At 38.5% G+C, this 13,091-nt stretch overlaps 1 protein-coding gene across 1 annotated transcript in view; it reads left to right on the forward strand.

Annotated features, from left to right (window-relative positions):
• Positions 1-13,091, forward strand: part of OXCT1 (3-oxoacid CoA-transferase 1) — an 87,018-nt gene that overhangs the window by 7,045 nt on the left and 66,882 nt on the right. Inside the window, exon 4 of the mRNA XM_014875508.2 lies at positions 10,882-11,017. Coding sequence (XP_014730994.1) covers positions 10,882-11,017 — 136 coding nt within the window. The remainder of the gene's footprint in view (positions 1-10,881; positions 11,018-13,091) is intronic.

The raw sequence follows: 13,091 nt of genomic DNA on the forward strand, positions 1-13,091 counted from the left end.
ATAAGAATATGAATGAAATGAAATAAAAATATTAATATGCAAAATATTAATTGCACATTTATTGGATAACAGACGATTTGTATTGGTATGTGGTACATGGACAGGTAAACTTAAGCTCCTTAGAATCTTGGAAACAATTTCTGCTGGATGATAAAAAGGAGAAGGAAAGAGACAGAAATGATTCTGAGTGGAAAGATCAAGCACTAGAGATCATCAACTTTCATCATAGTCTTATTTTTGAATAATAGATTATATTTGCAGATAGAGAGATTGCACAGATGTTCCTGAGGGGGAGGTGAAAGTCTGAATATAAGAAAAAGTAGAAAGAGGAGCACTGTGCAATAGGATGAAAAAGAAGACATTTTGTATTGTATTCTGAATATAGTTGCTGATGTTATTGGTTAGAATTAATTTTTGTTGAAATAATGTTAACTTTCCTGGAAATTCTTTTGATTTTGATGTAGAAGTGATTTGTGTAAAACTCTTGATTGCTGGGCAGGAAAGCAAAATTTAATTTCTGTTGTCTTGAAACTAATTGTGTATGAACATTCATGAAAGCCTGAAGAGTTTCTCACAGAACAGTGTAACAACTTGAAAATGCTCAAGGGCATCTAGAGTTTTTTCTAAAAGTCTAGTTTGTAAAAATACAATACAATACTGTTGAACAGTATAATTTATTTTAAAATTTAATTAATAATTAATAAAATAACTTTCATCTGTCTTTTTGTTTACTGTATTACTACTGTGTGGAACTTAGCCTGCTGTAGTTTGGTAGTATTTGGGAACCAGGTTAAAACACAACTGTTGTCAGAAATAAAGTCAGAATTCTCATCACAGAATTGATACCATTTCTAATCTGCTAATTAGCCTGTCAAAAAGCATACTTTTCTAATACCATACATCTTAGCATCTTCTAATACCATGTCCAAATAGAGTGGTAGTATCACATATTGAAACACTAATAAATGCCTTTACAACTGAAGCAGCACAGAAGTCATAGCCTACAGCAGTCGTATTCAAAGGGTGAATTGTTCCTGTAATGTTGAGGTGTCAGGCACTTTGTGGGATGAATAATTTGCCACTTTCAAATTGCCATGTGGTTTAGTGTGCTTTTCTTTGGTGACCTTGTGCTGCAGTTGATGCCTGGCTGTGTTTCAGTTTCTTGACTGCAGCTGCTTTCTTTTCTCCAGCTCTTCCAGCAAATAGGAGGTAATTGGTTGTGGTCAGGTTTTCTCATCCTGTGGGGGGTAGCAGGCAGCTTGTAATTGGAGCAGGGAAGGAGCCAAGTGCACAGACAGCCTATTCTGGAGAGCAGTGCAGCTTCAAGGATTAAGTCACATGCCTTTCAATACGCCAGAACCATGGAATGGTATACAGAGCTGTCTGTTTATAACTAAAATAGCAGCAATGCAGACAGCGATTCGCTTACATCTAAGGGAAAGAAGTAATTAGGAAGTCCTGAAGCATTCTTGCCAAGTTTTCTAGCTGGAAGCAAGGTTCAGCAGAGCCTAGAAATGCTTTGGCAGTGCCTGGAAACAACTTTAAAGGAGTAGGATATTCACAAGTTCACATCCAGTTACTGTTCTGTGCTGCGGTGTAATTGGGAAGAGCTTCCTCCTGCAAAAGCTTGTGCAAATCATGTAATTGCTGGCCAGTGAAGTCCTGTTTTGGTCCTGTTTAAGGCTTTTCAGTGACAGGTTGTACAGTGGTGTGTGGGGTGCTCTTTGTCAACACTGCTCAGCTGCTGCACTGTCTGCTGCTGCACATTATGCTCATGCTGTGTGCTAGCCAGTGAAACAGCACCTTTAAGAGCAGTTACTCTTTTGCCAAGCCAAACAAAGCAAAGTGTTTGAAAGTGAAGCAGTTCAAATATCCAGTGCCTCTGGTATTTACACAACTTGCTGCAGAGGGAACTGAAGCTTGTGAACCAGGGCAATAGTGCAAGATAACCGTGATAGATAGATGTGCTTCTAAAATACAGCCTCTCTCACCTTCTCTTTTAACTTGTTTTGCTTATATTCTTCATACTGTAAATACTTTATTTACGCTGTGTTTTTGTAAGCCCTTTAAATTGAGAGTATTCTGTCTTAGTATGCTACCAAAATCTATTTTTTTACAGATTTTCTTAATTCTTGTTTTAATTTGGTTCGTTCCACGTTTGCCAGTATTAAAATTAATAAAAATATATAAAAATTGTAAATAAATAAAAGTGAATGGATAAATAAATAATTTTTTAAAATCTTGTTTTAAACACTGATTCAGTAAATTACCAACATAGCTCTGATTAGTATACTGTACCTTTTTGGCTGTTTTCTTTTTTCCATGTAACTTCATGGTATCTTGTTGCATACTGATTTCTTGTTACTTGGAACTTGGGACTTGGATGTTTTGGCTCAGCTTATACTAAGACTTTTGTAATGCAGGCTACCTGTTGTTTCAGGACCTGCGTTGCAGCAAAACTTACCAACATAGCCAAATGTTTAAAATTAAAGTTTCAAAAAAAGTGCACGAAATGATTATTTTAATTAATTGTTCTTAATAAAATGGATAAATAATTTTGGCTATGTACACATACTGAAATCAACATTTTTATTGTATCTACCACCTGAATAGACTGAATTTTGTGGAGTGAAAATGAAGCCCATTGTTTGTGCTAACTGTGTGTGTGGTCTGAATGTTTTATCAAATTTGGATTTTGTCTGCTTTTGAGACTTAAAAATGCATCCTTTTTGAATGCAGTAGTATTAAAGGAAAAAGTATTCAAGTATTAAAAGAATTAAAGTTTTTCGCTTACACTAAAAATAGAGAAGTCACAGTTAAGATCTTAATTGCTTATCACCTGGGTGGTCATCTGAAAGGAGATTGACAGCATCTGTCAGATTATCACTGGTTCAGACTGTATTCTTATATGGCATTAACAGGTTTTTGGCCCTTTGGTTTCTGTATTCTTTTTGAAGGTCCTTTAATGTTACAATGTTCTACATTAGGAAGGAAAAGATGACTTTGACATAAGCATTTGTGCTTTTGAGCATGATGAGCCATTATTTAGCTCCATTAAGCATAATACTCTGGTTTTCCTAATTGGTTGGGCTATTCATGGTTCCCAAATCCCCAAAAGGCAGTACTCTATGGGATCAGATGCAATGGTGAACTACTGGACCCCATATTCTAAAGCAAAAAAAGGTATCTTTATATTCTTAGCAACGAAATAATTTGGATTTAAGACAGGTTTGATAAATGTTCTCCAAGTTCTCTGTATGGTATGTTCTCCTTTATGGTTTTCTCATTTTCCAGTCATTGCTTTGAATGGTATGTTTCTATTAAAGCCAGAATGGGTCTGCCATCTTTGCTGTGGATTCCCTGGTTTTTCTTCCATGTAACTCACGTGGCGTAATTCCACTGTTATTGTTACTAAAATATCTATCTATATATCTGTCTGTCTGTCTTTATATTACACTTACTAAAAACATATTCAAATGTAAATGTGTATATAAATAACCATCATGTGGAAATTGCATTTCAAATTCACAGAAGGTTGTGAAGTTCTTCCAAATAGTATTAGGTACTGAGTGGTTTTAGTGGAACAAATCTGATAATCTCTTGATTCAGAAAGTTAAAAACTACCTGAAAATTTCTAAGGAACTGGCAAGGAGGCTTGTATGTACACAGAGATGGGATCAAGGTGACATTCAGAGTGCCTTAAATCGTGTGTGTAATTTTTGTATATTACTGAGAAATTCTTCAAGTATCCCAAATTAAATATATTTTCAGAAATAAAAAACAAGGTCACCAGTCACTCTTGGCAGAGAGAGAAGAGTGAAGTTATGTAAAATCCTGCACATGGCAAGTTGCCAACATCAGGAGACTATATATATTCAGTGAATTTAATACTTTGAATTTAATTTTTTAAAAATTGTCTACATTCTTTATAAAGAATCTAGTCAGATGCTTTATTACAGCTGTTAAACTACTGACACAGTGTGAACTGCAAATCCCTGAAAATCTGCCTAGGTCATCTAGCTAATTTTAGTGTGGAGGTTATTTAGGATTTTGGCAGGGCAAATTGTACTAACTTTGTACTATGTGTAACTACTGAGAAATCAGCTGTGGAGATAACTTTCTGGTTGGGATGACAAATGAGAAAAAAAAAAGATGTAGAACTCAGCATGGTTGAGGAATTGGTTATAGAAAAGCGACAATGAAAGTTAAAACTATCTTTCCACTGGGTGACTTTGGAAGTGTGATGCATTCATGATGAAATGAATGTATTTTTCAGATTACATCTATACAATATAACTTCTCTGTGAAGGAAAAATATGGTACATTTTAAAAGTTCTGAATAGAGCTGGTTTACTTGTTATCATAAAAACACAGTACACCATTTCATACCAGAAAGGAATGTGGAGAGAGGAGACTTTGCTGCTGATGTAACCGTGCAATGTACAATATTTCTCCTCTTTAAAATTTATCTGCTTTGCATGGACTTGGCCCATCATTGTCACAGGAGAAGAGCATCATTTTTGGAAGAGGATGATGGAAGAGCAATACTGCTGTTTTTCTGTGAGACTTGAGATGAAGTTATGAGAGCAGAGAGGACAGAGTTTCCACGAGAATAGTGCAGTGGCAGAAGGACAAGGGTCCAGTGAACACACTGCAGAGGAGGAGTGGAGGGAGAGTAAGGCACACCAGTTTGCACACAGGGCTTTGTAATTTATTTCCTTCCTTCCTTCCTTCCTTCCTTCCTTCCTTCCTTCCTTCCTTCCTTCCTTCCTTCCTTCCTTCCTTCCTTCCTTCCTTCCTTCCTTCCTTCCTTCCTTCCTTCCTTCCTTCCTTCCTTCCTTCCTTCCTTCCTTCCTTCCTTCCTTCCTTCCTTCCTTCCTTCCTTCCTTCCTTCCTTCCTTCCTTCCTTCCTTCCTTCCTTCCTTCCTTCCTTCCTTCCTTCCTTCCTTCCTTCCTTCCTTCCTTCCTTCCTTCCTTCCTTCCTTCCTTCCTTCCTTCCTTCCTTCCTTCCTTCCTTCCTTCCTTCCTTCCTTCCTTCCTTCCTTCCTTCCTTCCTTCCTTCCTTCCTTCCTTCCCTCCCTCCCTCCCTCCCTCCCTCCCTCCCTCCTTCCTTCCTTCCTTCCCCCCCTTCCTTCCTTCCCCCCTTCCTGTCTCCCTCCCCATTTTCTCCTGAACAGGACTGCCATAACATATGGCAGCACCCATACTACTCTCTTCCTTCTCTTTTTTCAATCTCCTGAGAGCTTCTTTTCTCTTCAAAGAGTTTTATCCTCTCCTTTTATGTTTCCATTAAGCAATTTGTAATCAGACATATGGGAAAATGTCCTAGGAAAAGAAGGTGCCTGAAGGCAGTGTCAAGACATTTTGCTAAGGACAACAAGGCAAATAGGCATTACACCTCTGAATGATTTATCTTTCTGTGAGCTGAATCCGTTTTTTTCTCTCTCTTTTAGTTAACTCCTAATCCTCCTCTTGTTCTCATTCTTGGTACCCTTCTGAAGTGAGGGACAGAGAAGGAGAAACACAATATAATCTCAGCTGGCTCTTTAGTAACCTTATGGTGTAACACATGGGCAAATTATTGTGAGACAGTCTCATTGTTATGAGCCAGCTGTAAGACTGGAGAAGATGAGTTAAAAAGAACTGTTATATGACAAATTGTCTACATTAATTTTGCCCTGAGTGTGCCTGCACTTTTGTTAAGTGTTTTCCAGCAAACACTATCTAGTAGGCATTTACTCACTTTCTGCACAAAGGCTGTTAAGGAATCTCCCTCGTGCTGCCAGGATTATACTTTATTTTTGTGGGCCTAAGAATATGTGTCCCTAAGAATTCAGGTGCTACCTCTATCCACATAGCTTTCATGTTGGTTAAAGTTTCATGCTATCATCAGGCACCCTTGTGAGCCTGACAGCTTAAGACTTTGCAACTAAGAAATGCCATGCAGGTAGTAATTGATGCATTCCTTTTAGATGGGAACCATATCTGGTATTCCTGAGGAATTGTGGGTTTGTCAGAAGGCATAATTGCATGTAACTTGGAGCAAATCCTTTTGAAGACTGAAAAGCTGATGTTGCAAAAAAAAAAAAAAAGCAGCCTCTTGTCTTCTACATGGAGAATGTCAGAGGAAATTGTTTCATTTCCCCACTCCTAGCCTATTGCCAAGAAAATTTCTAGCTCTGGAACAGGTCCATCTGTTACCAGGTTTCATGCTTCATTATATAACACTTAGAGCTGATGAAGGCCTAAAAAGACTGCTTGTTATCTTCAGAAGCTGACTAGTGTCTACATAAAATGTTTCCAGGAGTAGAACCAACCATTTATGTGCATCTTTTTGCAGCAACAGCTAGGTGCAGAAACTTTATTTTCTGCCTGAGGTGTAGCTTTGAGTAGGATTCTTCTTGTATGCTTTTCCTTCTCAATCTGTAGTCTTCAGGGGTGATGTAGTTTTACCCTCCTGTCTTTCCAGTCCCCAGGTTATGAGAGGAGAAAGATCAGATGGTGTATCATGTTAGCTCCTTGGCCAACATGTTTTAATGCTCCAAAACTCAAGATATTCATGTTAATATTTCATAACTAATGATTTCTGGTCATGTGTAATCTCCCAGGAATATCAGCCTCTGGAGAATCTTTGACAATAAGTAGAGGAAGCCAGCTCTTTATGAAATCTAGAAGGAGGCCCTCATTCTAATTGATGCTGCTCTCCATCCAGTAGGGTCAGCCAGTCTGTTCTGACCACACCTACATTTTGTAGAAACAAATAAATGTCTTTACGAAGGCAGAGAGAGGGGAGTTGTAATTGTGTTGTGATGTCTTCTTTTACTCACCCCCCCAACAAAAAGGCATTGTCTGTTTTGTGCCAGAGTGTGTAGCATTCCAACTAGGCATTTTTTTCTGCATAAGAATGCAAATTTCTGTTTCCTGCTTCATCGAGCTATGGACGGCTTGTTGGTGTGTGAGGCTTTTATCAGGTTGGAAACTTAGGTAATCTCTTCTTCCCTGTGATGTTACACAATGTGTTGTGCTTGAGCCACCAAAGAAGGGCTGAGAGCAGCAGATTATAGTTTATCTGCAGTGAAATACCAACATATTTCCTTTGACTACTTCCAGTATACTGGAGATGTGTGGGCTAGATCTGTCTGGGAGTCATATTTGGCTAATTTTGTTAATTAGAAAAGGCAGACAGTTTTTGGCAGGAAGTTTTTGTAGGTCTGAGAGGAACAAAGCAACAGGAATGAATGTGTTGCTAGACAATCAGAGCTCCTTCATTTTTCTTCTCTGCATCAATAGGTTAGGGAGCTTAGGTCACCGATGTCCTTGATGAATGCATAGTTAGATCTCTTTTTCTATTTGTATTTCATGTATTCTGTTTATTCACTTTTCATCTTAATACAGAATGGGGAAACTTCTAGAAATCCAAATATTTCTGAGGGTAAAAGAATGCATTCACTGTCTAGCACTAATGTGTACTTTCCCTTTTCTGACTGCACACATAACAACTATGTCAATTTCTACCACGCCTTCTTCCTTCCTATCTAAAGCAGCACATTTTTATTGCATTTACCTTTGGTTTAATTTTTAAAGGACTGAATCCAGCTTTTGAAATAGATGTATGGGGTGTATTCTTTTCATGCACTCAGTAAAGGTTCTTTGTTTTCTTTTTATGGTTGCTGTTTGATAGGCAGAGCAGTGCCTGCAAGGAAAATATTTTGTGGGTAATATTTTGACAGTAAACATAATTAGAGCTGAAAAGTTCAAAAAGCTCTTGTGCTTAAAACAACACAATCAAGAAAGCAAAAAAATACATAAAAGGAGAACTAATAACTTAAAATTGCCATAGAACTGTTGTATTGAAAGAAATATCCATAAACCAGAAGATTTTTGAAATTTGTAATCTGGGATAGAGATGTTATATGAAAATCAAAGGGTAGGAAAATAGGAGTGAGAACAGTGTTTTCTGTATTAAATGTATGTTTCCTGGGACACTCACGTGTAAGACAAAAACATAGGAAACATAAAATAGACTGAAGTGCTCAAAATGGGTTTTTGGAGGGAGATGAAAACTGATGTGTGTGAAAGCAAAAGGGTTATTTTAGCTGGAAACCTCAATACAGATTGCATCCTCGAAAGAGAGGGATGGCTGTGTATTTTCTTTAAAGAATTGTACATCTAAAAAAACCCTATATGAGTAATGGCAACAGGATTTTGTGCTGCTGCTCTGAAGATTAAACCCATGTGGGAGTTGAAGTAATTTTGTGTTACCAGGCAGGCAGAGCCTCCTGGTGCATGACTTTTGAAAGTTGAAATTCCTGTTCTCATTGTGCTAGGGAAATAATATTGTATATGACCTGTGTGCTCAGTAACAGATCCTCACAGCAATTTTGTTTTTGAACAAGCTGGCTAAATTTGAGGAGAAGAGAAAGAAAGAGTGACTTAAGAAGTGAAGAACAGCTTGGCGTGAATGTGACAGAATAACCTTTGTGCAACTTTCTGCTTAATTTCTTCATAACTGCTGAGTTTCATTTGATAGAAGATACCTCACAGTAGTATATCAGGGAATCAAGTGTATCCACATGGAATCCTGCAGGATGATATACAAAATGCTGTTAAGGACCGTATGCTTCGGTAGCTGCTTCTGAGAATGTGGGAGGAAGAATTATGGATCTTATGAAGCAGAAATTTCTTTAACCATCACAAATCTGCTCCTGACTCTCTGTTGCTGTCCTTTCTTGTATCAATGCACACAGTATTTCATTGTCTTCATGCAGAAATGTTTGTTTCTATTTGGTTCCAAGTTTTGTAATGATAAGAGTAGTGTTAACCACCTGAATGATACACAGAAATTGCAAACTCTGGCTTGTTTCAGGAAGCTTCCCATTGTTCTTGCACTGGAAAGCACTGCACAGTTTGTTTAAATTCTTTTGCCAATTACACCAACCTTTTAATTGCCATCAGATATTGGCTGGTCTTTTACATTTGTTTACTACATTTTATAATGGGAGGTCAGGGTTTGATAGTTTTCATGTGAGAGGAATTGTCCTGCTTTGAATTAATCTATGCAGGAAATTCTGACTTTTTTATTTTTATTCTTTTTTGTAATCTCTTTTGCCCACTTTCTTCTCTATTCTCAGCTCTTCTGGTTTCAAACTGAAGGATTTTTTTTCTTGGGGGAGCTAGAAACACGGGTTGTTTCTAGGCAACGCACATTTTAGTCCCAAGGCTTTGGCACCAGGACATGTTGGAAATTGCATCACAGTTAGATTTTTTAACTTTCTTTTAATCGGTCAGAGTTGGAGAGTGGAGCAAGCTTTTATAATAAATCACATTCTTTTGAGTCTAGAGAACACGGAATAAATTCAGAGAACCAGATCAGAGACACTTATTTCACTTCCTCTCATCCAGTTTCTAAAATGCTTGAGTATGCAGTGAAGTGGGTCATCTCCTTAAAATAGTCCTAACCTTAAAATAGTGCTCATGATGCATGCAGTTGCAAAGGCATTGGGACTGCATGTCAGCCCATGCAGCTCTTGGGGTATTGTGGTTGGAGATGAGGAGCTGGTGCTGGTGCTGCTCACTCAGCCCCTCTCCCTTCACCTGCAGCATTGCAGCCTGTGCTAAGCTGGCAAGCACTACCACTTTTACACTTGAAAATAAATACTGCATAATAGTAAAGTTTTTTAATCTGGTCTTTTTTTGCAGCTCTTCTTCAGGAAGGGTGTTTTCAACAGGATTAATATATTAATATATTAATGTGTGTTAATTACAAAGTGCTGAATAATTGATATAGTAAAGGATTATTTTAATATTTTTCTAGTATTTTTTCAGTATTTGTTATCCTGAAAATTCAAGCCATTGTGTGGGTAATTAAGTCGTATTGAATTGAGCCAACTCATGGCAGATATAGATTATTTTTGTGAGGTTATTCTGGGTCATGGCATCTTTTGTGTATAGAGACTGGAAGGTCTAAGTTCTCTGCTTATACGGTGCAGATACCAACATAAATGAGGAGTATCTTCACACACATGTACCAGTCTGCTGGCATCCTGCATAATGTGCTGGAAAAGTGAAAGAAACATGTCTTTATAGTATAATTTATGTTTATTTCCATATTTATATATTAATCTCATATCTCCTTGAATTGAAGTAGCATTTTTTTACAGAGCAACTTTGGTTGCAGGAACTCCTGAGAAATATTGCTAATCGAATAGTACACAATATAGCATAACAAACATCATGAAGGATATCAGAATTTTAGAAGCAGTGGCACAAGGAATATGTTGTAGAACATCTCTGGCATTCAGTTTCAGCTGACATAGATGAGAAAGTGTCCAAATCCTTTATTGGAATAGGCGGTTATTTAGTAAGAGATTAAATTATTTACTATAATAAAAAAACATAAATACAAACATTCTCTTCCCTGTTATAGAAACTAGCATTGTAAATATCAATGCGCCGTTCTTCTTGGGCTGCTAAGCAATCACTTGTATTTTTCCCACTGGGGAGGAGTGTAAACAAAAATACATTTTTATTCACTCAAAGCCATGTCTGACTTTTTATTAATCTGGTAAGGCTTTTAGAAGGAGCAGATACGTAAAATAACACCACTTGTCAGGCTGGTATTTTTAGCTGTTAACATGTGAAAAGACTTTGAATGGAAGTTTAGGATGTCTTCTGTGTCTTGGAAGAGAGGAGGTCTGAACATGGAAATCTTAAATTTTAATTGTAGCTTTGATGTTTTACCCTCTAAAAGCTGGAATTTGTTTTTTGTTTTCAATTCCTTATGTGCGTGGGAGATGACTCTATGCTTTCTCGTTAAGTCATGACAGCTTATCAAGTGCTTTGTTTACAACAAAACTGTATTGTCTGTCATTTTCTACACAGTGTTGACAATTTTGGACTTGGTCTTCTGCTTCAGACAAAGCAGATAAAACGCATGGTGTCATCATATGTTGGAGAGAATGCTGAATTTGAACGCCAATATTTATCTGGTGAGCTTGAAGTTGAGCTTACACCACAGGTAAGGAGTGTCTCTAAGAGAGTGGTGATTTCTTTTCATCTAAATCTTAAGGAGAATAATGCTTAAGTGCTCTTATAAAATTGTTTTGCAATCCAAATATTTTGCTTGTGTGCAGAAGTCACTTGCAATGTGTGGTGGGCTGACCCTGACTGGACTCCAGGCCCACCAAAGCCTCTCTCAAATCCCCTCAGCTGGACGGGGAGAGAAAATATAACAAAAGACTCATGGGTTGAGATAAGTAAAGGAAAGATCACTCACCAGTTATGATCATGGGCACCATAGAGTTAGCTTGGGGAACTTAGTTTATACCAATCAAATCAGAGTAGGCTAAGAGAAGCAAAACCAAATCTTAACATCCCTTTCCCCTACATGCACTTTACCCCAAGCCTCCCTTCTTCCCAGCTGTAACTTTATTCACAATTTATGTTCTCCTTGCTAGAGGCACAGGGGGAGGAGGGAATAGAGGGTTGTGGTCAGTTCATCACATGTTGTGCAGCTCCTTCCTGCTCAGGAGAACCCATCCTGCTCTCCTGCCATCCAGTGTGGGTCCCTTCCACAGGGTGCAGTCCTTCAGGAACAGGCTGCTCCAACATGGATCCTGTGTGGGGTCAGAAGTCCTGCCAGCAAACCTGCTCCAGCCTTGGCTGCTCTTTCCATGGGACTACAGGTCCTGCCAGGAGCCTGCTCCAGCACCAGCTTCCCGCGGGGTCACAGCCTCCTTCGGCACCCACCTGCTCGGGTGTGGGCTCCTCCAGGGGCTGCAGGTGGATCTCTGCTCCCACGTGGCCCACCCTGGGCTGCAGGGAAATCTCTGCTCTGGCACCTGGAGCTGCTCCTGCCCCTCCTCCTTCACTCACCTTGTTGCCTGCAGAGCTGTTCCTCTCGCATATTCTCACTCCTCTCTGCTCTGGATGCATTTATATCTCTGCAAGAGGTTCTCCTTCTTCAATGCACTGTCCCAGAGGCAGTGCCACTGTTGTTGATGAGCTCAGCCTTGGAACCAGCTGGCACTGGTTCTGTGGACACTGGGGGAAGCTTCTGGCATATTCTCACAGAAACCACCCCTCTAGCGACCAAAACCTTGCAAAGCCAATACACCATCTTAGGGTCATGCATCTGCTCAGAACTGACTGTTATTTGTGTGACTTTCTTTAATGGAATTAATTAATCGATAATAGATTATATTCATCTGAAGTTTATATGTATATATACACACACAAATACACACACACATACATGTATATACATATATACATATATACATATATACATATATACATATATACATATATACATATATACATATATACATATATACACACACACATATGTGGATTTTATTGAAGATTGTAGAAAAAGGCATAAAGTACCGTGGTCCCATATAAAGGAAAGGAAGTCAAGGAGCTGCTCTGTTCCCATCTTGGTGGCAGGTTTTGGGGATGTTGCATGTGCAGTTCCTGCCATCTAGTGGGCAAGAATCAAATTCGGAGATTTTGTTCATTGTGAGGCAAACCCCTTTTTGGCTGTTCATTAACTCTTAACGAAATTAATCTGCACATACGTTAGGAACGAATTTAAATCTTTACTTTTTAGCACCGTGTTTTAAATTATTTTAGCACTGCCAAGCTACCCAAATAGCATGAATGCAATGAGATCCTAAAATCATGAATATCAGTTATGTTCTATTGAGATCAACTTCTGTCAAGTTGGTGTTCTAACTTTAAAGCCTACGGCATGTTAGTGCGTGGCATTTTCAGAGGTGGCACATAAAATTTGGGCTTTAAACAGGTATTTATATAAGTTTCTGGGGAAAAAAACTGTATTAAATTTTTATTAAGAATATTATCTTGAGCTCCCTCTCTTGTGAATGGGTCAGGTTGGAAGGACCTACACTGGGTCGTCTGGTCCAACCTCTCACTCAAGCAGGGTCATCCTGGAGCACAAGGCACAGGACTGTGTCCAGATGGTGCTCAGATATCTCCAATGAGGGAGACTCCATGACCTCTCTGGGCAACTTGTTTCAGTGTGTGGTCAGTGCTACAGTAAAGAATTTCTTTCTTATGTTCAGATGGAA

The sequence above is a fragment of the Sturnus vulgaris genome, chromosome Z (assembly GCF_052056855.1).
Source record: "Sturnus vulgaris isolate bStuVul1 chromosome Z, bStuVul1.hap1, whole genome shotgun sequence".
Lineage (NCBI taxonomy): Eukaryota > Metazoa > Chordata > Aves > Passeriformes > Sturnidae > Sturnus > Sturnus vulgaris.